The sequence below is a fragment of the Geotrypetes seraphini genome, chromosome 8, assembly GCF_902459505.1.
Source record: "Geotrypetes seraphini chromosome 8, aGeoSer1.1, whole genome shotgun sequence".
In the NCBI taxonomy this organism is placed as follows: Eukaryota; Metazoa; Chordata; class Amphibia; order Gymnophiona; family Dermophiidae; genus Geotrypetes; species Geotrypetes seraphini.
Window position 1 is genome coordinate 21362105 of NC_047091.1, and position 26456 is coordinate 21388560.

Genomic DNA, 26456 nt, shown 5'->3' on the forward strand with positions numbered 1-26456 from the left:
TGTTGCTGAGCTTTTTTCCCACCATTTTCCTCATGGCCTCGTAATTTCCTTTTCTGTAGTTGAGTGCTGTCGTTGTGGTTCTTTTCACCTTTTGTGTTCCTATGTTTAGTTTGTACTGTATCATGTTGTGATCGCTGTTTCCTAATGGTGCTAGTACTACCACCTCCTTTGCGGGTCCCCCTAGCCCATTGAGGATTAGGTCTAGAGTGGCATCCCCTCGTGTTGGTTCCGTGACCAGCTGTTCCATGTAACAGTCCCTCGTTGCCTCTAGGAATTTAATTTCTCTCATGCAATTTGAGTGTCCAGTGTTCCAGTCTATTCCAGGGTAGTTGAAATCCCCCATAACCACCACACTTCCAATTTTGCATACCTGCCTCAATTCGTCCTCCAGGTCCTGGTCGTTTGTTTCTGGCTGTCCTGGTGGGCGATAGTACAGTCCCAATTTGATGTCTGCTCCATTTCCTCCTGTCAGTTTAACCCATATTGATTCCAAGCTGTCCGCCCTTACTGTCGTTTCCATCCTGGTTGAAGGAATGGCGTCCTTTATATACAATGCTACTCCTCCACCCTTCTTGTGTGTCCTGTCCCTCCTATAAAGTTTGTACCCTGGCAGGGCCACATCCTATTTGTTGTCCTCGGACCACCATGTCTCTGTGACTCCTATTATGTCCAAGTCCTCTTTACTGGCTATAACTTCTAGCTCTCCCATTTTTGTCCTTAGGCTCCTGGCATTTGTATATAGGCAAATTAAGTCCCGGTTGGTTACCTTCTCATTTGGTTCTCCTCGTGGTTTGGTGCTCCTGTCGATCCCCTCACGGTCTGCCAGTCCCCGAGCCTCGTTCTGTTCACCTTCCTCCTGTGGTATGTCTATCCCGTCCTCCGTCCGCTTCTTCGATTTTGGATAGCCCTCTGTTTCCAGCTGTTTCCTCATTTTGTCGCTCTTTAGTTCCATAAGTTCCTTGGATCCCTGCAAGGCGTCTTTGGGTTTTAGTCCAGAAAATGTCCACACAGTCTCGAGCCCTCTATTGCCATTTCCTGATTCAGTATCCTTGGTTGATACTGTGGTCCGATGTGTTGAGGTCAGATCGACTATCGGCTTTCCCCTTGTTATCAGTTTAAAGCCATGTCTATGCTGGTCTGGATGTTGCGTGCCAGCATCCTCGTCCCAGCCGCGCTCAGGTGCAGTCCGTCTCTCCTGTAGAGCTTGTTTTTCCCCAGGAAGGTTGTCCAGTTCCGTACAAAGTGGAAACCCTCCTCATCGCACCATCTCCTCAGCCATCCGTTTATTGCTTGCAGCTCGATCTGTCTCCTTGCATCTGCCCTCGGTACTGGCAGGATCTCTGAAAAGGCTATCTTCCTTGTCCTCAGCTTCAGTTTCCTCCCCAGGGATCTTAAACTGCTCGGTCAGTGTAGTTCTGTTGAAGTTCCGTCTGCTGACATCATTTGTTCCGACGTGGATTATCACTGCTGTCTCCTCCGTCTCAGCTCCCTCCAGGATCCTCTCGATTCTGTCAGATATGTCCTTTGTCCTCGCCCCTGGGAGACATGTCACTAGGCGGTCTGGTCTGTCTCCTGCTATGTGACTGTCCACCTCTCTCAGGATTGAGTCTCCCACCACGATTGCAGATTTCCCTTTTCTCCGCTTCCTCTTGGGTCTCAGGTCTGTATCGGTGATTTGACCCTCCAGTCCTTCCTCTTCCTGATTGGTTCCTCCGCAAGGTCCTTCTCCCCCGGCTTCTGGTGGTGGGTCCTGTCCTCCATCTGATGGTTCCCTTTCGAACTGCTGGTGATCCCGTGTCTCTACCATCTTGCAGGCCTCCTCGATGAATCTCTCGAGCTCTCTGACCTGCTCATTGATGTGGCTCTCTCTGGTGGTATCATCAGTTGCCTTGATTTCCCATGGTTCCCCTGCGGCACAGAGTCCCTCCAGCTCCTGGACTTTGATCTGCAGTCTCCCGACCTCTTTCTTTAGGCTATCCAGTTCCTGACATCGACCGCATATGTAAGCCTGCCTCCTGGAGGGGAGGTAGTCATACATGTGACACTCGATGCAGTATACTGGAAAGCTTCGCTGGGATTCTGCTGCCTCCATTTCTCTTTCTTCGTGCCTAAGTTTCTTGGTGCGCTGGGGTGTGCCCGGTGTGTAGCTAGCTGGAAAAGTAGAGAGAAGAAAAGAATGAGAATAAAGAAAAGGAAGTAGATATATATAAATTTTTTTTTTTTTTTAGGAGGTTATTTAAGAAGATTGAATTTGCTGCTGCGCAGCCTGGACTCCTGGCTCCTTCTCAAGGCTCCTTCGCAAAGGCGCTCCCGCTAAGGCGAGCGCCTTTGCTGCGTGCCTTCGCCGCGCGCCGAACGGCTGGGCGCCGTTGGCTCCCCTCTTTTAAGGGGGAGTCCAGGCTTGCTGGTGACGCTGGGGGGTGGGCGGAGCTTCCTCTCGCTGCTACCCCGCGTTGCCTGCCTTCTCCCTCACTGCCTTCTCTCCCGGCTTCCTCCTCTCCTCTTCGTCGGTGCCTTCCGTTTACTAGTACAATCATCCATTTTAAGCACCCTAGATTATTGTAACATCATATACCTAGGAGCTTATAAAAAGAACCTCAACAAGCTGAGATTAATTCAGAACACCGCGATCCGACTAATCCACGGTTTAAAAAAATGGGAACACATTTCCCCTTATTATCAGAAACTCCACTGGTTACCCGCAGAATCCAGAGTCCTCTTCAAGTTTGCTTGTTTTTGCTACAAAGCTGTCTTTGGGATTCTTCCAGCTTACCTAATCTCCCAGTTCTCCCCCAACGAGTCCAACAAGAGCACTCGCAGAACAAACCTATTTAATTACCCCTCCTTGAAATCTTACCAATACAAAAAGTTTCTAGACAGAATGTTATCATTCCAGGCAGCTAGGCTGAACACATGGCTTGGAAAGCCCATACTTGAGGCCACTACATACACGGACTTTAGAAAATCCCTGAAAACTCGACTATTTAACAAATTCTAAATTCCTATACCCAACTCTTCCTCGCCATGACCCTTCCACCTTGCCCCCTAATTCCAAGGCCCGAAACTAATTATACTTTCCACCTTGAATCTCATGTACTGACATAATGTATCTTTATTGTAACCCACCTGCACCCCATGTACTGACAAAACGTATCTTTATTGTAACCCATGTACTGACTATATGTATCTTTATTGTAACCCACCTGCACCCCATGTACTGACAAAACGTATCTTTATTGTAACCCATGTACTGACTAAATGTATCTTTATGGTAACCCACCTGTATCCCTTACACTGACAAAATGCACCTTGATAGTAAACCACTTGTATTGTAACCCACTTGCATCCCATGTACTGACAAAATATATCTTTACTGTAACCCACTTGTATCCCATGTACTGACAAAATATATCTTTACTGTAACCCACTTGTATCCCATGTACTGACAAAATGAATCTTTAATGTAAACCACTTGCATCCCATGTATCCCTTACACTGACAAAATGCACCTTGATAGTAAACCACTTGTATTGTAACCCACTTGCATCCCATGTACTGACAAAATATATCTTTACTGTAACCCACTTGTATCCCATGTACTGACAAAATATATCTTTACTGTAACCCACTTGTATCCCATGTACTGACAAAATGAATCTTTAATGTAAACCACTTGCATCCCATGTACTGACTAAACGTATCTTTATTGTAAACCGTTTCTATCCCATGTACTGTCAAATGTATCTTTATTGTAAACCGCTTCGAACTTCACGGTATAGCGGTATATAAGAAATAAATTATTATTATTATACAACTTGTCTGAACCGGAAAGGAGAGAAGCCCCGGCATACCCTGACCAAAGTCAGCTGGAAACAAACTACCGGAACGCTGCAGCTCTCCCGCCATCGCCGGAGACCCAAGTGCACGCCTAATTCTCGCTGACACGTGGTCGCTGCATCAACGCTCCTAGAAACATAGTCTGGTTCAAGCCCCGCAAAATTTACTCTGCCGCGGCTTGCATAGAAAGAAAATCAGACATGGGGAATAACCAGAAGAACGGCCCACAGCGCCGGAAAAAACATGTCCCATCTCATGCGCGCTGCTATAAACCGGCACCTGCACAATCAGCTGCACATGGCCGTGACAAACACCGATGAAAGAGAGCCTCAGAATAAACAGGACCACTATTGCTACACTGAAACCCAACAATGAGAACAAGTGCGAGCATGAAATCGCACCACTACTGCCGTGCTCTAACCAACAAGGAAACCAAGCGCGTGCATGCAAAGGGCGGGAAGTCCCGGCTTCCTCCACGGATTTTTAGTCATAAAACTTAGCCTCAATAAAATATCCATGCCTTAAACATACGTTGACCGAACCCACATTACTAAGACTCCCAAACAGAACCTGAAGTTCAACCAACAGTAAAAAACCAGACATACTCACAAGCTTGTTGTTAGGGCCGGTTGAAGCCAGTTAAAGCTGGTTGATCAGCAGTAACTGAGCAGAATGGAGGAACTGTGGTCTTTTTTTTTTTTTTTTTTTTTTACAGAGAAAGGAAAGAAGAAAAAAATTGAGACCCAGTCAGACCCTCTAGCAATGGAGGGAGGGTGAGGCACGGACTTGGGGGGGCCCAGGTGTAACCCCTAAAGCCCGCACCATTCAGCCGGACACCCCTGTCTCACTGAAGAGAAAATCTCAACAGGAGAAACAGAATGGCAGTCTCACTGAAGAGAAACCTCAACAGGAAAAAATAAAGTTCCAGTCACAGCCAGAATTCAGAAGCTAGTTGAATAGCGACCTTTTCCTGCTGGGAGATAGAGAATACTGGAGATACAGGAGGAGTGCCAGCCAATGGGACCACCTGTTAATCAGTTTCTCTATCTCCGCCTGCTGGTAGATGTGTGCTATCCCATTTGTCTCTGGATTCATCTGCTGCTGTTGCTAGGGAAATAATTTAGAACTCATTCTTATAGATTTTTAAAATACAGTAAACCCCCGCGAATTCGCGGTTCACAAATCACGGACTCAATAATCTACGGTATTTTCCGAATGCCTCTTCCTGATACTAAAGTCATGGTTACATCAATCAGGAGCTGCTTTGACACGCTATCTGGCGTATCAAAGCAGCTCCTGATTGCTGTAACCATGACTTTAGTACCAGGAAGAGGCAGTCGGAAAATGTGCCCAGCTTCATAAGTACAATTTAAGCATCCGCCAGCACCCCAGCTGCCCTCTCCTGCCTTCGATCAGTTGAAAAACCTTATTTGCAGTTTTTCAAAATTCGCAGGTGTTCCTGGAACGGAACCCCCGTGAATTTCAAGGGAGTACAGTATATAGTTACATTATTTGCAATTACATTTGTAATTATTTTTTCTTGTATGTTTCGCTTTTCTCTACAGTAAAATTGTAAACATGATCAATCTTATGTAGTTATTACACATTTTTCCCAACAAAAGCTCAGCAGGAATTATAGCATTTTGACAGGGACTTACAAATGATCACTTCCAACTTTACAAAACTTTCTTGGAACCTGAAAGAGTAGGCCCACAAACATGCAATGCTTGGTGAAATGCATTACAACTTTGAGTCATTTCCTTACCCCAGTAGTTGCTACAGGGAGTGGATTGGCTGTATATAGACTCCTTTTCCCATCATAAACAGGTCTTCGATCCCCAAATATTGTAACTTTAAAATGCTGAACCATGGAATCCACCACCTCCCTAAAAAAATATTAATCGCACTTTAGTAAAATTCTGTTCAAGCTCAAGAAAACAGGACTACCAATTAAAGTTTGTTTTTTTTAAGAAAAAGGAAGAGATCAGCTTTGTCATGTAAACCTGTCAAAAATGTAATGATCCTACATTACTCTATAATGGCACAGGCTAAACTAAACCACTTCCAAAAGGTTCAGGCATGATTGGAAAGAAAGTGAACAATGCAACAATGGCAACCCTTTGCTTCCTGATGAGCAATTTCCAACAATTATTTCTAGTAAATAAAATATTGTAAAACCTCCAGTAGTTTAACCAGATAAGCTTATAAGAACAGGGCTACTCTCTTGATTACTTGTTTAAGTGAAATAGATAAAAGTATGCTTATGAGGTTATACTTGTTGCACTATTTGGTCCTCACCCTGTAATCCTACTGCCTGGTTTCTATGGCTTTCTCCTTCTTTTACATATTTTAGGGGGGTCTTCTTGTTTGTGTTTACCTTTATTTAGGTCTTATGTTTTCAATGGAAGTATTTTAATACACAATTTTAATACACATGTGGATTTGGGGTGGGGGTGGGGTTTCTTGGTTTTCCATTAAGAATATATATATGAATGTCATAAGATATTATTTTCAAGTGGTATATATTAGTTATATATGAATTTGGGAGGGGGTGGGGGTTAAATCTTATTGGTGTATGATATTGAAGATTTTCCAAGTGATGTTGTATTATAATTGTTTGATATTTACTGTACACTTGATGTAAGTTATAAAATGAATAAAGAATTTACAAGGAAGTATGATTGATCGCATATAACAGTTTGTCCACTCTCTTTGGTTGTCTATGATCACTGTTTTATATTAAATCCATGACCCCTTTATCACAGTTGACCTTTTAAATGATGATACACTAGATTTCCTTAATGTCTGTACTCGAGTTATGCACGTTTATTGATGCCTTTAAAAAAAAAAAGTAGCAAAGCAAGACTTTCCCTTGGATAAATTCATGTTGATTCTGTCCCATTAAACTATGACTATTTACAAATTCAGTAATTTATTATTTATTCCATTTTCTATACCGCTCTCCCAGGGGAGCTCAGAACGGTTTAGATTAATTTTTCCCAGTGGGCTCACAGACCACCTAATATACCTGGGGGCAATGGGGGGATTAAGTGACTTGCCCAGGATCACAAGGAGCAGCATGGGATTTGAACCCACAACCTCAGGGTGCTGAGGCTGGAGCTTTTACTACTGTACCACACACACTATTATTTGGTTCAGTACCGATTGTCAGTTTGAAAGTGGCCCCCACAATATTAGGTGGTAGGGGTTAAGTGAAAGGCGTACTGACAAACGCCAGGTCCCAGGTTCAGTTCCCTCACAGATGACTCACCAGGAAGTAGAATAATAGACACAACCAGAGGTGATTGCATAAAGAATATATTATAGAAATAGGCTTACAGAAAAGTAATATTCATAAGCATTACAATTAAGCAGAGAGCATTACACTTAAGCAGAGAGCAAGCAGTCTCACTGCCTTACAGAGGTCAGAGGTAAAGAGGGACATAGAAGCTTGCAGTTCTAGGAAGCTTTGTGTTCCGTAGATAAAGGGAAGTATAGACAGAGAGAGGGAGAGCCAAGACCTCTCCCATGATAGCTTGATAGGAAAAGAGAGCTGTATGTGTGTTGCAGAGAGCAGGCTTTTATACCTTGGAATCTTATTCTGAATAGAGAAAATATTGTATCTCCCAGTATCTTTCTGTTTAGAACTTGCAAACTGTTTGAGACAATGGTCAATTTAATAGACAAAGGAGGGTGAGAAACCTGATGGGATTAAGTCTCTGGCTTGATCTGTGCACCATTATCCTAAGCACCCTCTTAATCAGGCATTAACACCTTTTAGCTAGCCATGATTCAATCGGGGCTACTTGAATCAATCAGGGCTACTGCACACAGAGTCTATCTGCATTCCCATGCCAGAGTTAGATTGATATAATCTCCCAGAGGCCTCTAGGCTGACATCTCCCATACTTTTTTTTTTTTTTTTTTTTAAATGAAGGCAAGCTTGTGGTACCCTTCTTTAAACAGTCAATCTGCAATTAGCAGATGCTTCTTTTACCTCCAACATTAGAGTCGCACGTCCCCTTTGCTGCAGAATCTCCAAGCTATGAAGATAGGTTGTTCCCATTATGAGTTCAAACCTCTGTCTTAGGTTGTATAGGCCATCAACTGGGCGGGGATCCCAGTATGCCTATATCTTACCCGTCGTTGAGCGAGTGAACGTTACATAAGGGATGCAGGAAGCTTTTTCAGGAGGTTCAGGTATAAAGGTACCAAGATGTCATAAGAGAGAGTATCTAAGTATGGGATATGGGATAATATTATATCTGACCCTGGTAATGGTAATGCAATAGGCCATGCCAAATTAAAACCAAATTAGGACCAAATTAGCAAGTGTCAGAAAAGATACTGGAAATACATGTATAACTGCCTTAAAAGTTAGAGGGAAGCTTGTATGATAAGCGTTGTAAAGAAATGTACATGTGTTTCACTTTACAGCAAAGAAAAATCATAATAATACATAACAAAATTTGTACAATAATTAAGATAATGATAGGGTGAATTAAAACATTAAATACATGGTTTGCAGTGGGCGAATACCCAAAGAAAAGTTCCCAAACTGAGACATGAGCGTCTTGTATTAAATTATGTGCAATCTGTCCATTTTAAAAAATGATAGTATGATTCACTTTTTTGGAGGTTTTCTGAAGTTGTTCAGTAAAGATCAGCAGCTTTTGAAATGTCTCATTCCCCATACCAAGAGGTAGTGGATACACAGCATATGAAATAAAGTCTGGAATGTCCATAGAATAGGTTAAATAGTAGGAATTGTACAGCAAAGCGTTCTTAGGAAGGTGGCTATATCCGATGAACAGGAAACATTGTGTACAGCATGTGTGGAAAAGTCTTTGCAGTCAGGGTGCATGAAGATGAATTAGTCCAGCAGGAACCGGCAGTCTCTTTAAACTGATGAGGTTCACACTTGAAATGAAAGGATGTTTGCACCGGATCTGATGTTTGCACAGGATCAGTCAAGTCACTGGAAACTGGTGGTGTTCGCCCTTGAGATGAAATGATGTCTGTGCATACAGGGAGGGATTTGAAAAGAGTCCCGATATCATTCAGCAGCTGTACTCCAGTGTGATCCAAATAAGGGATAGAAAATGGAAGAGAAAACATGTTGCCTGTACTGAATGTAGAGAGAGAGAAACCAGGTTGCCTGTACTGAATGCATAGAGAGAGAGAGAGAGAGAGACAGAGAGAGAGACTAGTTGCCTGTACTGAATGTGGCAACATGTAACAATATTAATGCATTTACTTGTTATAGTTATGGCAAAAGACAGACAATAATCAGGTACTTAAGGTTCTTAATCAGACATTTCAAAAAGATATGTTTTTGTGTGCTGCATATAACTTATGGCAATTCAGAGAAACCATAATTTTGTACTGAATGTATATATAAAAAAATTATGTCAGAAATGTGTACTGAATCTAATGAGGAGCATAGAATAAACATGGTATAGATATAGAATAAAACCTTTAGCAAATTATAGGGAAAAAAGAACATTGCGCAATTGGGCTAGTTAAAAAAAAATTGGGGAAAAGAGCTCTAGAAACGGCCAATGTTATGTATCCTGGGGTACCCCCTAAACTAAAACAAATAGACAAAAGACAGACCACATAGCACAGACAACATAAAACACAAATTTTGAGGCGTCGGCATTCTTCCATCTGTCAAGTGTTCAGGGCTGAATTTAACTCTGCAAATAAACACATTGTTATAGAAAAACACAGCAAACATGAACACCTGAGTAGTACATCATAACCATCTCATATTCAGAAAAGGCATAAAGCTAATATCTTCTTTGGAACATCTTTATCTCTGCAGTGATAAAGAGGAACCTTGGAAAACACTAGAAATATCTTTGTGCCAAAATTGGTCTGGGATGGCTATATCCGAACTGCTGCTAGGAAAAAGAAAAAAAATATTTTAAATTAGCAGCAACCTCAAGGTCACTTAGAGCAAACTTTGTCCATGTTCCATTCAGGCAGACCTGGACCACATGTCTGCCACCTGGGTCCCACTGCACTCGGAGGAGTGGGCACTGCGGTGCAGAAGTCAGGTGCAGGCTAGATTTGTCTTCTTTTGTCTGCACTGTTGTGTCCTGGCATTCAGAGGCAAGGGGCAAATTCCGAAAATCATTAGTCATGTCTAGGACAGAGAAAAATGCACATTTAGGGTTAAATGTCACAGTCATTTCAGAGTGAGAGGCTGCCACTGGTACTACGGGCTTTGAAGTCTTAGTTAGGGCCTGAGAGTGTATAGTGAGCCTAACAGAGCCCTCTGAATTAGCAAATGACCCAGTAGGAGAGCCACATGCTAAAGAGATAGGTCCACTCAGACCCCTCTCCTCCATCTTAGGCACCAGTTCTGTTGCTGGAGGAAGTACTGGATGCTGTGTTTGTGGTTCAGGATCTTTGCCCTCAAACAAAATTTCTGTGTACCTTTTCCCACAGTCTTGTGCCCAAATTGAAAGATCTGCAGCCTCTGAGTGAGTTACACTATGATCATGCTTCTGCACTGGCATGCTACACAGTGTGGCTAACTGCACAGGAATAACCTTGTGAACCAAAGGTTTAGAAGCATTAGGAATTCCTGTACCTAATACAAGACCAGCCACCTCAACAATTTCTTTGCCTGTATTCTCACTCGTGCTGGCAGTAGTTTCTACAATGTCTTTCATTTGTTCCTTTTGTGGGATAGACACACACTTTGAAGCTTTGTCATTTAGACCCTGAATCTCACAAATTTCCATATTTTTCTGATCTCCAGTAGGAGGCGCTCTATCTGTGTAGCTGATTCTAGCCCCTGTATCAATCAATTTTAATTTATCCTGACCCTCTATGGTAGTATTAACCTTGGGGCTATCGGAAGTGTCCAAAATCAAAGGTGTAACATACCTCAAACTGAATTCTGAGTCTGACTTCTTTCCCTTATCCTGCATCTCCAAAAGTGAGTCCACAGGTAAGCGAAAGGAGTCTGGCTGGGCTGTGAAGGCCTGAGTCACCTTGGCATTCGGACACAGAGAGTCAGGACATCCCTATGCACTAGCACTGTTTTTCCTGGCTGTCAAATCACTTTTTACTCTGTCCAATTCTATCTGCATTGTGTGACGATCCTGTTCCCATTTCCTTTTCTCTTTTTCTAATTTTTCCTTTTGGTCTCTGAGTTCATGGAAGGGAATGTAAGTGGAGGAATTTCTGTAACTACCTCTGACATGCCCTCTATTTCCTGTGTGTGGTGTTTTCTTGTATTGGGGTGCTCCCTCAGCACGCCACCTTCTAGCTTCAGAGACTGAAATAATTTGAGCTGGCTGGCTCTTCCACATAGACCCAATCCTGAGCAGTAAAGTGTCAAAAGGTGTAGTTTTAGGGTCCTCCGAGAACAACAGAAGGTGTTTAGTAATCTCGGGAGATAATAATTCTAATAGGAATTCTTTATGTTCTCTCTGACCATAATCTGAGGAAGTGGGCCAATGTTCATGTTCGTTAAGTACCGCATTGATTACCCACACTCTATATGCAAACTGCTCTGGTGTATCACTTGGCAGGGGTGAAAGAGTTCTAAGTACTTGCAAAGAGGTGCAGCGAAATAGTTGTTCGATGCCCATCTTTACAAATTGGTATGGATGAACAAGAGATCCAAATTTATAATAATGTGGACCCAAGGCTAGGTGCATAAGCTTATCAAAATCTGCATTGTTCCTTTTGTATTTCCCTAGACCCCAGTGAATCAGTATGTCAGTAGCCCATTTGCACCATTCATTTATGTTAAAAGGCATAGGGCCCACTTTCTCCACTATTCTTTCAATGTCACTATCTTTCATATGTCCCTGCAGCACTACAGTTACTGGAGCTGTGTCACTTATAGGGGTACTATTGGTATTGCTCTGGCCTGGTAATGAATTTTCCTCACTTTCGTTTGTCGGGTCTTCTTCCTGTTCTACATCTGTAGCTAGTTTAACTTTTCGCTGGCCTGCTACAAAAACAGTGTTTTGTTTTTCAATAAACTGACTACATGGATTATAGGGTGAATGATAGGGTGAATGTTGCACTGGTGCAGACGGCAGAATCTGTGAGGAGACAGCATTAACCTGTCCCGGTGAGGCACATTTTGACTTTAAATACTTTAATTCTGCCTTGGCCTCTTCTAATTGTTCATTTACAGTTAAAAAGGTATTTGTGGCCTGAACAATTTGGGTTCTTAGCATGGATATATTAATTTGTGCCTCATCTAAGTCTTTGGACAGCTGATGGCACTGAGTGTTCAAGTCAGTATTATCTTGTCTTAGGCTAATAAGTCCTCTACATAAGCCCTGAATGAAAAGGCATTTGCGTTTATCTGTTTTCTTTCTAAACTCCTGAGAATGAGAAACCATTTGTTTCTGAATATCGTGCCATGTGTGTTCTGGAAAATTACCCTCATATGGACCCCCTTTCTTGTCAAAATATTTGTATACAATATCTAAGAGTTCTTGAAAATCAAAAGGGTTCATATTTGAGGCTGCAGAAGTCTGCCTTGGTTCATGGGCCTTGCTCATATATTTCATGAGAGAGAATGGGCTTCTAAATGTCCCTGTCTGTGTGTAGCCTTTGAGATTGAAATGCTCCCACTTATGAAGGAGGGAGACTTTAGTTAATAGGTAGAAAAGCGAGGTAAAGCGTGTTAGGCAAGAGTCATTGGCATAAATAATACACTTATGCCCACACTGGTTACTACCTGAAATTTACAGGCAGAAGTTTAGCAGGAAAAAATATAGAAGAGCAGAGGTGTCAGCTGCCAGTTCCAGTCCAGTGTGCACTGGGCCTTTCACCAGGGCAGAGACTGACAAGAAATAGAATTAAAAGCACAAGGTAAAAAAAGTAAGTTAGTACAGATGTGGCGTGTCTTAATTGAGTGACTGTTTTCACTTTGAACCCTGCTTTTCTTCAGAGCAGCTCAAATATTCTTACATGCAACACCCTAGCAAGCATATCAAATCATACAATGCAAACTGGCACAGGTAAACTACAAAGACTTTTGATAGTAAAATCTCACCAAATATAAAACCCAAAATATTACTGAAACTTTTCACAATTGTGTCATCCAGTCTAAAACAATTTAAGGGTTCCAAAAGGACTTTTGATTTCTATCTCACTCTGTCTATCAATCAAAAATTGAAATAAAATCTCACCAAGTATAAAACCCCACAATATTACTGGAACTTTTCAACAGTGTGTCATCCAGTCTAACGTACAATCAATCTAAGGGTTTTCCAAGGACTTTTGATTTCTATCTCACTCTGTAATCCTATTGCACAGTGCATAAAAAAAAAACTTAAATTCTACTTACCCAGATGAAATCATCAGGAAGGACCGAGACAGAGCCCCCAAAATGTCAGTTTGAAAGTGGCCCCCACAATATTAGGTGGTAGGGGTTAAGTGAAAGGCGTACTGACAAACGCCAGGTCCCAGGTTCAGTTCCCTCACAGATGACTCACCAGGAAGTAGAATAATAGACACAACCAGAGGTGATTGCATAAAGAATATATTATAGAAATAGGCTTACAGAAAAGTAATATTCATAAGCATTACAATTAAGCAGAGAGCATTACACTTAAGCAGAGAGCAAGCAGTCTCACTGCCTTACAGAGGTCAGAGGTAAAGAGGGACATAGAAGCTTGCAGTTCTAGGAAGCTTTGTGTTCCGTAGATAAAGGGAAGTATAGACAGAGAGAGGGAGAGCCAAGACCTCTCCCATGATAGCTTGATAGGAAAAGAGAGCTGTATGTGTGTTGCAGAGAGCAGGCTTTTATACCTTGGAATCTTATTCTGAATAGAGAAAATATTGTATCTCCCAGTATCTTTCTGTTTAGAACTTGCAAACTGTTTGAGACAATGGTCAATTTAATAGACAAAGGAGGGTGAGAAACCTGATGGGATTAAGTCTCTGGCTTGATCTGTGCACCATTATCCTAAGCACCCTCTTAATCAGGCATTAACACCTTTTAGCTAGCCATGATTCAATCGGGGCTACTTGAATCAATCAGGGCTACTGCACACAGAGTCTATCTGCATTCCCATGCCAGAGTTAGATTGATATAATCTCCCAGAGGCCTCTAGGCTGACACCGATGTCGGGCTCACCAGTATTTAAATTTGTAAGATCACCCCAAAACCTTTTATAAAAATTGTAAGGAAGGCGCAATTCCTTGTGTGCTCTTCTTGGGTGAGATAGGGAGGGGAATTATTTCTTTTCAATTTTACAGTGTATGGAAGTGTAAAATTATTTGTTGAAATTGAATTAAAAATGGAGTTATGTATTTTCCTCAAACACATTTAATATATTTTAAAGTTTTCCATGTGTCCATAATTATCCTATTACTTTTTCGTATCCTAGGCATTTGTATACTAAGTAAATGACAAAGCCTTATAGGAAACATGAGCTGTCATTCCAACCATAACCAGTCCGGAAGTTTCTCCATGAGTTCTGGGAGGACCCAGTACATACCTTGGCACAATATATAGGATTGATGATACCTATAGAAATTTGGTAAAATTTACCCCTCCCTTCTCAATTGGTTTTTGTAAAGTCACTAAGGCAATTCTAGCAATTTTACCCAGCCAAATAAATTTAGTAATAATATTGTTTAACTTTTTATAAAAAGACCCCTGGAAAAAAAACTGGAATCATTCCCATTTGGTAACAAACAACAGGCAAAATCATAATTGTGACAGTTTGTACTCTTCCCACCACGACAAATGTAAAGGATTCCATTGCTCACATAACTCTGTTACTTTTTGCAATAAAAATTTTTCATTCACTTTTACTGTCTCATCAAGTGTATTTTTTTAACAATATACCTACTTGAGATTTTAACTGAAGAAACTCTTTTCTACGAAGTCGTTGCTCTAGCCACATCGGGAAATATAGTTACTGAATCACCAAAGAACTTAGCTAATTTATTCATTAAGTATAACCTCATAAGCATATTTTTATCTATTTCACTGAAATAAGTAATCAAGTAAACCAGTAATCAAGTAAACCAGTAGCCCTGGTTTGGATAACATCTTGGGACTCTTCTAAAAAAATTAGTCGGGCCAAACTTGGTAGAAACCAACAGGTCTGCCTCTTGATCAGATAACCATACTTTTCAAGAAATTCCTGAAGCAGCAATAACATCACGACCTCTTAGCAACTCTAAAACAGACATTAGACCTACCCATTACCGCACTAATAATAACAAAAGAACCTCCACTGCGACCACCTATTAATTCTTTTACAAACCACCTCACCCACAACAACACGTTAAATGTTTATAAGATCTACAACTTACCTCTCTAGCTAATCATTGTAACTCTACTTTTTTAATTAACCTTTTGTAATCCGCCTTGAACCGCAAGGTAATGGCGGAATAGAAATCCCTAATGTAATGTAATGTAATAATACCTTCTTTTTCTGCATTATATAGTAGCAATTAAGTATTGGAAAAGTCTCTGCATTTTCTAAGCCTAATATCCCTTTCAGATATTTTCTAAGCAAAATTTCAGCAGATATTAATAATTTAACTCCTCTTACAATTCAAAAATCGACTTATCAAAATATATGGCTAAACTCCAAGATCCAAATAGGCGGTTTTAAGATAGTCTGGAGGGATTGGATTAAAGCAGGAATACGTACTCTAAATGATGTTATAGAAAATGGTAAGATGCTGGAGTTTTCACAATTGCAATCTAAATTTGGTCTTGATAAAAAACAAAGTTATAAATGGTTGCAATTGAAGCAGGCTATTCAGGTGGGGGTTCCCTGAATGGAAATTACTTAATAATCAATTTAGCTTAGAATTCTTATGCTTTCAGGCAGACTTTCTGGGTCACCAGGCCGCACAGTGGTATAAAGTATTATCTGGCTATTTGAACAAGAAACCAAAAAGTGGACTTAGAGAAATTTGGAGCATTTGAGATTAAGCATCAAATTAATGCATTTCAATGGCCACGCATTTGGTCTTGGAGGATGAGATGTACAATGTCTGCGTCTATGAGATAAACATGGTTTTTCCTGTTGCATAGAGCACTTTGGACCCCTGTGCGTTTACAAAAATTGGATTGCTCTAGTTCTAATAGGTGTTGGCATTGTCATCTTGAGGCTGGAACTTTAGATCATTTATTATTTTACTGTCCTTTTATTAATGCTTTTTGGAAATTGATTTTGGATCAAGTGAATTGTATGCTTGAAAATCCTGTAGCTTTATCATATGACACCATCTTATTTGGTATGTCTATGAGGGCTAAATCTCAAATATCTTCCAATAATAATAAGCTTTTAATGATTCTAACAGGAGTTGCCGTTCAACAGATAACTTTTAATTGGAAAGATTACACAAGATTAAATTACTCTTTTTGGTGGAATACGGTGTGTCATGTGTATAAAATGGAGAGAATATTAGCTGTTAGAAAAGGATGTTTTAAGAAATTTAAGGATGTATGGGGGCCATTAATGAATTATTATAATGAATAATCAGTATTTTTCCCCTTTTTAATATAGATGGTATAGGGAGGGTGGGTGGGTTTTAGTTTTCTTAGGGTTAAAATAGAAAAGATGTACTTATTATATTATGGGATATCTAATATAAAATTTGTTGTATATGGGGTGGGGAGGGATTAAACTTTTTTCTGTGAGAATTGTAGAAATTCAAGTGGAATTGTATATTATATGAATGATTTTCTGTACGCTTATTGTAAAATTTAAAATGAATAAAAATTTATTAAAAAAAAAAAAAAATCTCAAGTAGTAGCTCTTGAAGACACTTTTTTCCTAAAATTTTCTTGTAAGTGTTTAATCAAATTTCAAGAAAAGGAATTTATATTTTGGGACCCTATTCAACTTCAACAATTTCTAAGTTTACGGGAACAAGAAAAAGATATGGGGGGAAATAATGGAGCTTGTCTTTTGAGGAGTCAATGTATACTACACCAAGAATGTTTTAGCTTGGGATATTACCTAAGCTTATATTTTCTTTATAGATAAATGGAACTTATAGTAACTCCCCCAATTAATGTGGGCTAGAAAGATTTTCAGGGGATATTGTTCTAATAATTCTCTTTTGTGGTTTTGTATATTTATTCTTTACTCTTCTTGAAGAATTGTATGATGGAAAATTGATTAAATAAATAAAAAATGGAGTTATGCTTGAGGTTTTCTAAGACATATTAAAATTGAGGGGATTTCACTAGAAAAGTAGTTCCTGTTTCTTTTTTTTTTTTGGGGGGGGGGGAACTAAGGGCTCCTTTTACAAAGGCGCGCTAGTGGTTTAACGCGCGTAATAGTGCACGCTAAACCGCCGGACGCGCTAGCCGCTACCGCCTCCTCTTGAGCAGGCGGTAGTTTTTGGCCAGCGCAGGGGTTAGCGCGTGATGAAAAGTCACACGCGTTAACCCTGCTAGCGTGCTTTTGTAAAAGGAGCCCTAAGCCATTCAGATGTTTTCCTAAATTGGTTCATGTGAAGTCACATGTGGTGCTCAAGCTCAGTCCTTAAGCTTTCCTACCTTCCAAGTGACAGATATGAAACAGGCTGTTTTTGCTAGCTGTAGTTTCCTCAATAGATTTGAGCACTTTGCCCTGGGCCAGTCACTTAATCCTCCAGTGCCCACCACTCTGAATGTCAGCTTTAAATCCGCAAATTCAAAAGGCCATGATACAGGGATCTAAAGTCCCTGCTTCCAGATTACAATGCCAGCATCTATTAGACTTAGAGCTATCTAACTTTTGTAATCTAACTGGGGCCAAAATGCTCTATGTAAAAGGAAAAACCAAGTTTGTCTCATAGATGCGGACATTGTACATTTCATTCTCCAAGACCAAATTCGTGGCCATTGAGACGCAGTAATTTGATGCTTTATCTCAATGCTCCAAATGTCCCTAAGACCATTTTTAGTTTTTTTTCTTACAAATCCATTTATCAATCTATACCACTGTGCAGCCTGGTGACCCAAGAAGTCCACCTGAAAGTATAAAAACTCCAGACTATACTGATTATTAAGATTTTTCCATTCAGGGAACCCCTCCTGAATAGCCTGCTTCAGTTGCAACCATCTAAAGCTTTGTGATTTATTAAGACCATATTTATGTTGCAACTGTGAAAAGTTAAGCAGCATACCATGTGAAATAACATCGTCCAAAATTTGTATACCTGCAATCATCCAATGCTTCTAGATGACCTTAAATCCGCCAATTTGAATCTTGGAGTTTGACCATATAGTTTGATTTATTGATTTATAGATTGGAATAGGTGTTAAATTACTAACATATCGGAGAGTTTTCCATGTATCCATAAATATTCTATTATCTTTATACAATCTAGGCATTTTAATACTAAGAACATGACATAAGCGCAGAGGAAAGATGAGTCGCCATTCCAACCACAACCAATCTGGGGTGTTATCAATGAGCTCTGGGAGGACCCAAAATATACCCTGGCGCAAAATATAGGCTTGATGATACCTATAGAAATTAGGAAAATTTACCCCACCAATTGGTTTTTGTAAAGATACTAAAGCAATTCTAGGAGTTTTGCCCAACCAAACAAATTTTGTAAGAATACTATTTAACTTTTTATAAAAGGACCCCTTAAAAAAACTCAAATTACCGTAATTGTTTACTAGAAAACCATGTAGCATTATCATGATACAATTATGTTTGGTATGTCAATGAGAACAAAGAGTCAAATTTCATCAAGCAACAATAAACTTTTATTGATTATGGCAGGAGTCGCCATACAACATATCACCAGTAATTGGAAAAATTACAATAGACTTAACTATACCTTCTGGTGGAATTCGTTATGTCACATTTACAAAATGGAAAGAACAATTGCCATACAAAAAGGGAATTATAATCATTTTAAAAAGATCTGGGGACCATTGACAAGTTATTGCAATGATTAGACACCATTTTCCTCTGAAAGTACATGTATAAATAGAGGGGAGGGTTCTATTAAAGGTTCAATCAATAGATAAGAATATAATATTTATACAATATTTTTTGATTAAAATATTTGAAGGTATAAATTTATGATGTTATTATAAGGATATTCAAGTGTTGAATTTAAGTTTTAACTGATATATTATTGTGTACTTGATGCAAGATGGAAAAATGAATAAAGAATTTGAAATCTGCAAATTCAAATGCAAGCTGAACATCAAATTCCATAGAACACTAAATATAAAATGTGACCCGCTGAGTCAAAAGGTATCAAAGTGGGGGATGTGATTTACCTATAAGATAGAGGGCTATCAACTGCATGATCCTGCAAAATTTTAGCCTCAGGTATAGACTAATTATGTCATTAAAAATGAGAAATATTTATCAATTAAAAAAGCACTTAACTGCAGAAACACAAACCCTTGTGAAAAACACAAAACTTTGTCTCTGTTATTTGTAACCTCATTTTGGGACCTTTTTGCTAAACAAGTCACCCAAATTTAACCCTCCACTAAATAGCAAACAGAACCTCTATAAAATTAAAAGCCAACAAATATATATCAAAGAACATAATGAGTTTATCCTTTGGAGTGCCATATCATGCTATAAGAAAGACCATATCCTCGCTGACTTTTCAGAATTCCCTTATGCCTCCCAAAACAGTTACTTACAGACATAATAATAATAATAATTTATTTCTTATTGTTATACCTATGGCCAGGGGGGGTAACTGAAAAATGACATTCTGACCTCCTTAACCTAAGGGTTGCCAAAACAACATCAAAGGAACTGGCCAGGGGAGTAAATGAAACTCAGTTTTCTACTGACATGAATCCACAAATCTGCTTATCTGACATTCTGACCTCCTTAACCTAAGTGTTGACAAAACAACATCAAAGGGAGAGTGAAACCAGATGGAAAGCCGGTTTTCTGCAACACCTCCTTCTGACATCCTGACCTGGGTGTTGTCAAAACACAGAACAAAAGACCAGGACTGGTTGTGCCTGAATCGTAGTAAGGGACGCTGGTTACTGCAGGACCAGCTGTTTATACTATGACCTCAGCAGTTTTCATCCTACATAAGAACGGATTTCTGCCCCTAACAGGAGAATCCATTTTCGTTGCAACCAAGGGACAGCCCGTGTCGACCCTCCTATCAATTGCAAGGATTCCCGATTGGGAAGGATGGTATTGCCCAGAAGCACGGTGATGTTATTCTATTTTAATATTTATATATATATATAAGTGTAATAAAGTGTTATTGTTTATGTTTTATATTGTCTGTGTGCTTTTCTGAGTGTCACTGATCAGCCCATTTGACATAAATAAGTGGCGGAACACTTATATACTGCCAAAGCCAATAGTAGTTCGAGGCGGTTTACAACAAAGAAGGGATTTAGTAGGTTTCTAAACCAATACAAATCTCAATAAATTCACTCATGGGAATTCCATCTGCATATCTTTTGAGATCAAAATATTATAACCCCAACATCTGCATACTAAATTAATATCTGATTCATCAAGGCTCTACTAGCACTTGCAAATGGCCCTCCATTCCACTCAGTTTGAGGGTTTCACAAATTAAACACAAAATGCTCTTAATATGAAAGCTTACCTGTTAACCCTTCGAGGACATTTGTCTGGCTTAATATCCACCTCATAGAGGTAGACGTCAATCTTTGGGATTTCAACTTGGAAGCAGTTGGCCAGAAGTTTAATGGGTTTTCCCATGGTGCCATAGCCGGGCCGTCTGGGCACCATGAACAGGGGGGGCTGTGCCCCAACAGGTCCTGGAATGAAAAAGAATGCATTAACTTAGAACCTTTAACTAAGATGATCTGATGTTTTTTTGGACCTTTTCAGTACTCATTACAGAAAATCATTCAGGAAGCAATAGCTTAAGTTGGTTGACAACTTCCCCTTAGTCCCCTGCTCTTTTGAGCTCGCTCAGTAATTCAGTACAGAGAAGAAAAATTAGCCAAATAGCACATAAACTACAGCTTTAATTAAGTTCAGAAAGGGAGTTCAAGTTTCAAGTTTAATATTTATTTGATTAATCGCCTTGTCTATATTCATTTTCTCAGTATAATTACCAATTTCAGAAGTGTACCAGAAAATAAAGATACATTACAAGGCTGCAACAAAGGGTTCACACCCTGACACTACGAAGAATTTGGCAGAAATTACAGTTTTCAGCAGGAGCTTCTCAAATCAGGCTCTGATTTTATAGACACAAATGTCTTTTTCTTTCTTCCTGAGCAGTGTCACGAATGGCAAAGAATTCAACTAAAAGAGCAGCAAAGCTAAACATAACCATAAAGATAAAACAAAGTTACTTACCTTGAATTGTCACTCATGGATGACATCACCTATCAGCTTTCTCTCAAAGATTTGGCTTGTCTCACTGTGCCCAGTCATGCCTGCTTCTAAATGCCTAGAACTCCTTAGGGAGCTGGAAGGGTTGCTAGAAAATACTGTATAGCTTTCTTATAATTATTGTTATTGAACCGCTTTGAACTTGTCATAGGTATTTGTGATATACAAATAAAAGTTTGTATTGTATTATAAGGATTCATGTCTTGCTGTCCTCAGAGAACACCTACGAGTGACAGCATCGATCATTATGGTACCCGTAGGTGTGCCGTGAGCTGCCGGGGAGGAGAAAAGGCGCCGGCGCCAGTTGACTGCCTACAGGAAGTGCATCTCTCGGCGAGAGTGCCTCTCCTTCTCTCCCCACCTCTTCCAGCACCCTCTGCTGGTGGCTCAGGGACCCATCTGGAGGGCCTTCACCCATGCGCCTGATGTCATTGCATCGACATCCGAGCACTTCCAGATGCCCTTGAGCCACGACCACCTATTGTGGCTCATAGCAGCAACAGTAGCTATGAAATCCAGCAGTACTAATACCAAGGCACATCCTGTCTTAGTTTCTGTGAAAATCATCTAATATGGATACACGCACTGTTTCCTTTCCACAGCCAGGTATAAATCCAGTCCAGCATGATCTGATTTTTCTCTTCCAACTGATCATGGAGCTTAACTTTCAAGCTTGTTCGGGTCAAGGTTGAACGCCTACTACGGAAACTGAAGAACCATGGGGTGGAAGGAGACGTACATAGATGGATCAAAAATTGGTTGGCGGGTAGAAAGCAAAGGGTAGGAGTGAAGGGCCACTACTCAGACTGGAGGAGGGTCACAAGTGGTGTTCCGCAGGGGTCAGTACTCAGACCGCTGCTGTTCAATCTAATATAATAAAACGCTAGGCTGCGCATGCGCACTCCCATCTACGTGCGCCGGTTTTCTGTGAGCTGTAGGGCACCGCAGATAGGAGTGCGCATGCGCGCGAAGCTCTCTCTCTCCCTCTCCCCGAGGTGGATGTCGGCCGCGGCGGCTGTTGGCAGCCCGAGGCGGATGTCGGCCGCGGCGGCTGCTGGCCGCCCGAAGCTCGCTCTCTCTCTTCCTCCCCCCCCCCCCGAGGCGGATGTCGACCGCGGCGGCCCGAGTCAGATGTCGGCCGCAGTGGCTGCTGGCCGCCGCGGCCAAACCCGGAAAGCATTTTAACATAAGTAGGGCATGGAGTTCAGGAGGAAGGTATGGGGGGAGGAAAATACTGCACAGGGAAGTGGGGGGGAGGGAAATGCTGCTACACACGGAAATGGAGGGGCAGAAAAGGGGTTGATGGACAGGGGAAGAGGTGCTGATGAACAGGGAGGGGGGGCAGAAAAATGAAGACAGGCTGGACAGGGGGAGTAGGAAGGAGGTGATGATGGACAGGGGGAGGTAAAACAAAAGGAGAAGGGCTTCTGCTGGATAAGGTGAGCAGTGATGGAGTGGTGGAGAACACAGGGGAGGTAAAAGGAAGGGAGAATGGACAGGGGGAGCAGGCAAGGGGTGTTAGTGGACAGCCAAGGAAAAAAAAAAAAGACAGACAGAAATTCAGAAAGCGGCTAAGGAGAGAGAAAAAAAAATAAAGACAGACACACACACATATATTCTAGCACCCATTAATGTAACGGGCTATAAGACTAGTGTATTTATAAATGATCAAGAAACAGGGACGAAGTGTGAAGTAATAAAATTTGCAGATGACACCAAACTATTTAGTGGAGTTAGGACTAAAGAGGACTGCGAAGATTTACAAAGGCACCTGAACAAACTAGGAAAGTGGGCGACGAGATGGCAGATGAAGTTTAATGTAGAGAAATGTAAAGTTTTGCATGTAGGAAACAGAAACCCAAGGTACAGCTATAGGATGGGAGGGCTGGTAATGGGTGAAAGTACTCAAGCAAAGGACTTGAGGGTATAGTGGACAAGACAATGAAGCCGTCAGCACAGTGCGCAGCGGCCTCTAAGAAGGCGAATAGAATGCTAGGTACTATCAAGAAAGGTATTACAACCAGAATGAAATAAGTTATCCTGCCCTTGTATCGGGCAATGGTGCGCCCCCATCTGGAGTACTGCATCCAATATTGGTCGCCGTACCTAAAGAAGGATATGGCGCTACGCGAGAGGGTTCAGAAAAGAGCAACGCGATTGATAAAAGGTATGGAAAACTTTGCATATGCTGAAAGATTAGCGAAACTGGGGCTCTTTTCCCTAGAAAAGCGGAGACTTAGAGGGGATATGATAGAGACTTACAAGATCATGAAGGGCATAGAGAAAGTGTAGAGGGACAGATTCTTCAAACTTTCGAAAACTACAAGAGAGGGCATTCGGAAAAATTAAGAGGGGTCAGATTCAGAACCAATCCTAGGAAGTTCTTCTTCACCCAAAGGGTGGTGGACACCTGGAATGCGCTTCCAGAGGGTGTAATAGGACAGAGTACGGTTTTGGGGTTCAAGAAGGGATTAGATAACATCCTGAAGGAAAAGGGGATAGAGGGGTATAGATCACTATACAGGTCCTGGACCTCATGGGCCGCCGCGTGAGCGGACTGCTGGGCACAATGGACCTATGGTCTGATCCAGCAGAGGCACAGCTTATGTTCTTAAGCAAAAAGATGCACCACTGCCGTTTTTAATGATTCTTGGGGTCTCTTTTATGAGGCCCCTGCTTTCCTGCTGCACTCATAGCCGATCAAGGGGTCAAAGGAGCAGGTGGTTGGTCAAAAGCCTCTTAGGATTTTGTCAAGGTTCTCCTCCTGTTAGTGAGTAAAGAATCCCATGTATTTGTGTAAGGAGAAAGGCAAGTTTGTGTGCTCCTCATTAACTGATAGGAGATTGGGACAGACCGCCTGCAAATCCTGACAAGAGAATGTCGTTGGCAAATATGCAGCAAAATTAGTGCAGTTCAGTACTAAATAGGTAGGACAGTTCTGTTGTGGGGTTGCAATCATTTCATCTTGACATAGCTAAAACTGACATTATGAGTCATGACTAGAGGGAGACAGTTAAGGGGAACGGTTAATCTAATGGATGGGTTGGAGGGTTAAGGATTGAAGGCTACTGCTTCATTTGCTGGGTTCTGTTAATGACTTTAACCATGAGTGAGAATTCGCAGTCCTGCTTGTACTCTGAGAAAATAAAACTAATTATAAGTGCTATACAATCTCTTTCCAGATTTTTAGAATATTAGTCGTGATGGAATCTTCAGGCTGTCAAATTAGGCTTTGGCTATTTTTGGAGTATATAAAAACAAACACCTAATACAAAATACAGAAGAACACATCTCACAACATACAATACTTCAAAAAAATCAAATATTTTTCTTTTCTTTTCTTTTTTTTAATGCTTCTTGAAAATAATATGTCTTAAAGCAGGGGTATCCAACCTTTTGGCTTCCCTGGGCCACATTGGCCGAAAAAAATTTTCTGGGGCTGCATTTGCACAAGACAGAGGAGGGAGCCGGCAAGATGGTAAACACCCGAGGGCAGCAGAGGAAAACACTGCATCGCCCTCGACCGGGGCCACACAAAATACTTCATGGGGCCGCATGCGGCCTTCGGGCCACAGGTTGGACACCCCTGCCTTAAAGCATTTCCTAGATCTTAAAAATGACTCTTAGCAGCAAATAGATTCAGGAAGAGCATTCCACAATTGAGGACCTGCTACTGAAAAAACATGTGCACGAACTGACACCTTATAGATACAACGAAACGAAGGCAATTTCAACAAATGCTTAGATTGAGATCTTAAAGAACGAGAGGACACATAGGGTGCAACTAAATTAGATACCACTAAAGGTAAATCCTGATGCAAAGCTTTGTACAATAAAACCGCTGTACCTGGCCATGTTGCGTCCTCACTTGGAGTACTGCGCCAACACTGGTCGCCGTACATGAAGAAGGACACGGTACTATTCGAAAGGGTCCAGAGAAGAGCGACTAAGATGGTTTAGGGGCTAGAGGAGTTGCTGTACAGTGAAAGATTAGAGAAACTGGGCCTTTTATCCCTCGAACAGAGGAGATTGAGAGGGGACATGATCGAAATATTCAAGGTACTGAAGGGAATAAATAGACTTGGTAGATAAAGACAGATTGTTCACCCTCTCCAAGGTAGGGAGAACGAGAGGGCACTCTCTAAAGTTAAAAGGGGATAGATTCCGTACAAACGTAAGGAAGTTCTTCTTCACCCAGAGTGGTAAGAAACTGGAACGCTCTTCCGGAGTCTGTCATATGGGGAAATACCCTCCAGGGATTCAAGACAAAGTTAGACAAGTTCCTGCTGAACCAGAACGTATGCAGGTAGGGCTAGTCTCAGGGCACTGGTCTTTGACCAGAGGGCCGCCACGTGAGTGGACTGCTAGGCACGATGGACCACTGGTCTGACCCAGAAGCGGCAATTCTTATGTTCTTATGTAAAACCACAATCTTAAATTTTATCCTCCAAGCAATTGGTAGCCAATGCAAAATCAATAATGGGGACACTTGTTCCCTAGGAGAGATACCCCCATTCACATGTGCCACCGCATTCTGGGCTCTCTGCAAGGCCCTTATTGCCTTCTGAGGTAACCCACACAAAAGAGTTTTTGGTTTGTTTGTTTTTATTACATGGTAAAAAAAAAATCACTTGCATTAATTAGTAAACCGTTAAGTGTTAGCACACTACTCTGATTTAGCATGGACTTTCAACTTATGCCTTAGGGCTCCTTTTACAAAGACGCGCTAAAATGCCGCACGCTAGCCGCTACCGCCTCCTTTTAAGCAGGCGGTAATTTTTTGGCTAGCGCGCACTAATCTTGTACGTGCGCAAAAAACGCTAGCTCCCCTTTGTAAAAGGAGCCCTTAGTTTTGCACAGCTGATCAGTTTACATTCTTAAGTTCTCCAGCACTGGAAAAATTGTTTGTAACACAGCGCTTTTGGCAGGATAACATATCAGAGCCAATGCAAAGCTTAAACATGCACTAAGCCAGAAAATAAGCCATTTCATTTCACTCAAGGAAATAAAACTCAGTATGGACCTAGAATTAACATATTATATCACCATAGGCGCATCTATCATGTAACTGCCATTCCATGCGTTTCTGAACTGAGGTCATCATGCTTGCTCTCCAACTTTCCTCTTGTATTTTCTGATGTCTCCCTAATTCCAGAGCTTCTTTTCCTTTGGCAAAGGTTTGTTTCATGTGCATTCATACTTTCTATTTCAATGTCTGTAGCATATCTCCCCTGCCCATCTTTTCGTCTAGTCTTGTTCCGCCTGATGTCAGAATGCACCTATTTT

At 41.1% G+C, this 26456-nt stretch overlaps 1 protein-coding gene across 2 annotated transcripts in view; it reads right to left on the reverse strand.

Annotated features, from left to right (window-relative positions):
• Window positions 1–26456, reverse strand: part of AGO3 (argonaute RISC catalytic component 3) — a 125829-nt gene that overhangs the window by 81934 nt on the left and 17439 nt on the right. For both annotated transcript variants that reach the window (XM_033956433.1, XM_033956431.1), the window contains exons 2-3: window positions 20410–20584; window positions 5603–5723 (exon numbers count right to left, since the gene is read on the reverse strand). In XM_033956433.1, the coding sequence (XP_033812324.1) occupies window positions 5603–5723; window positions 20410–20584 (296 nt within the window). The remainder of the gene's footprint in view (window positions 1–5602; window positions 5724–20409; window positions 20585–26456) is intronic.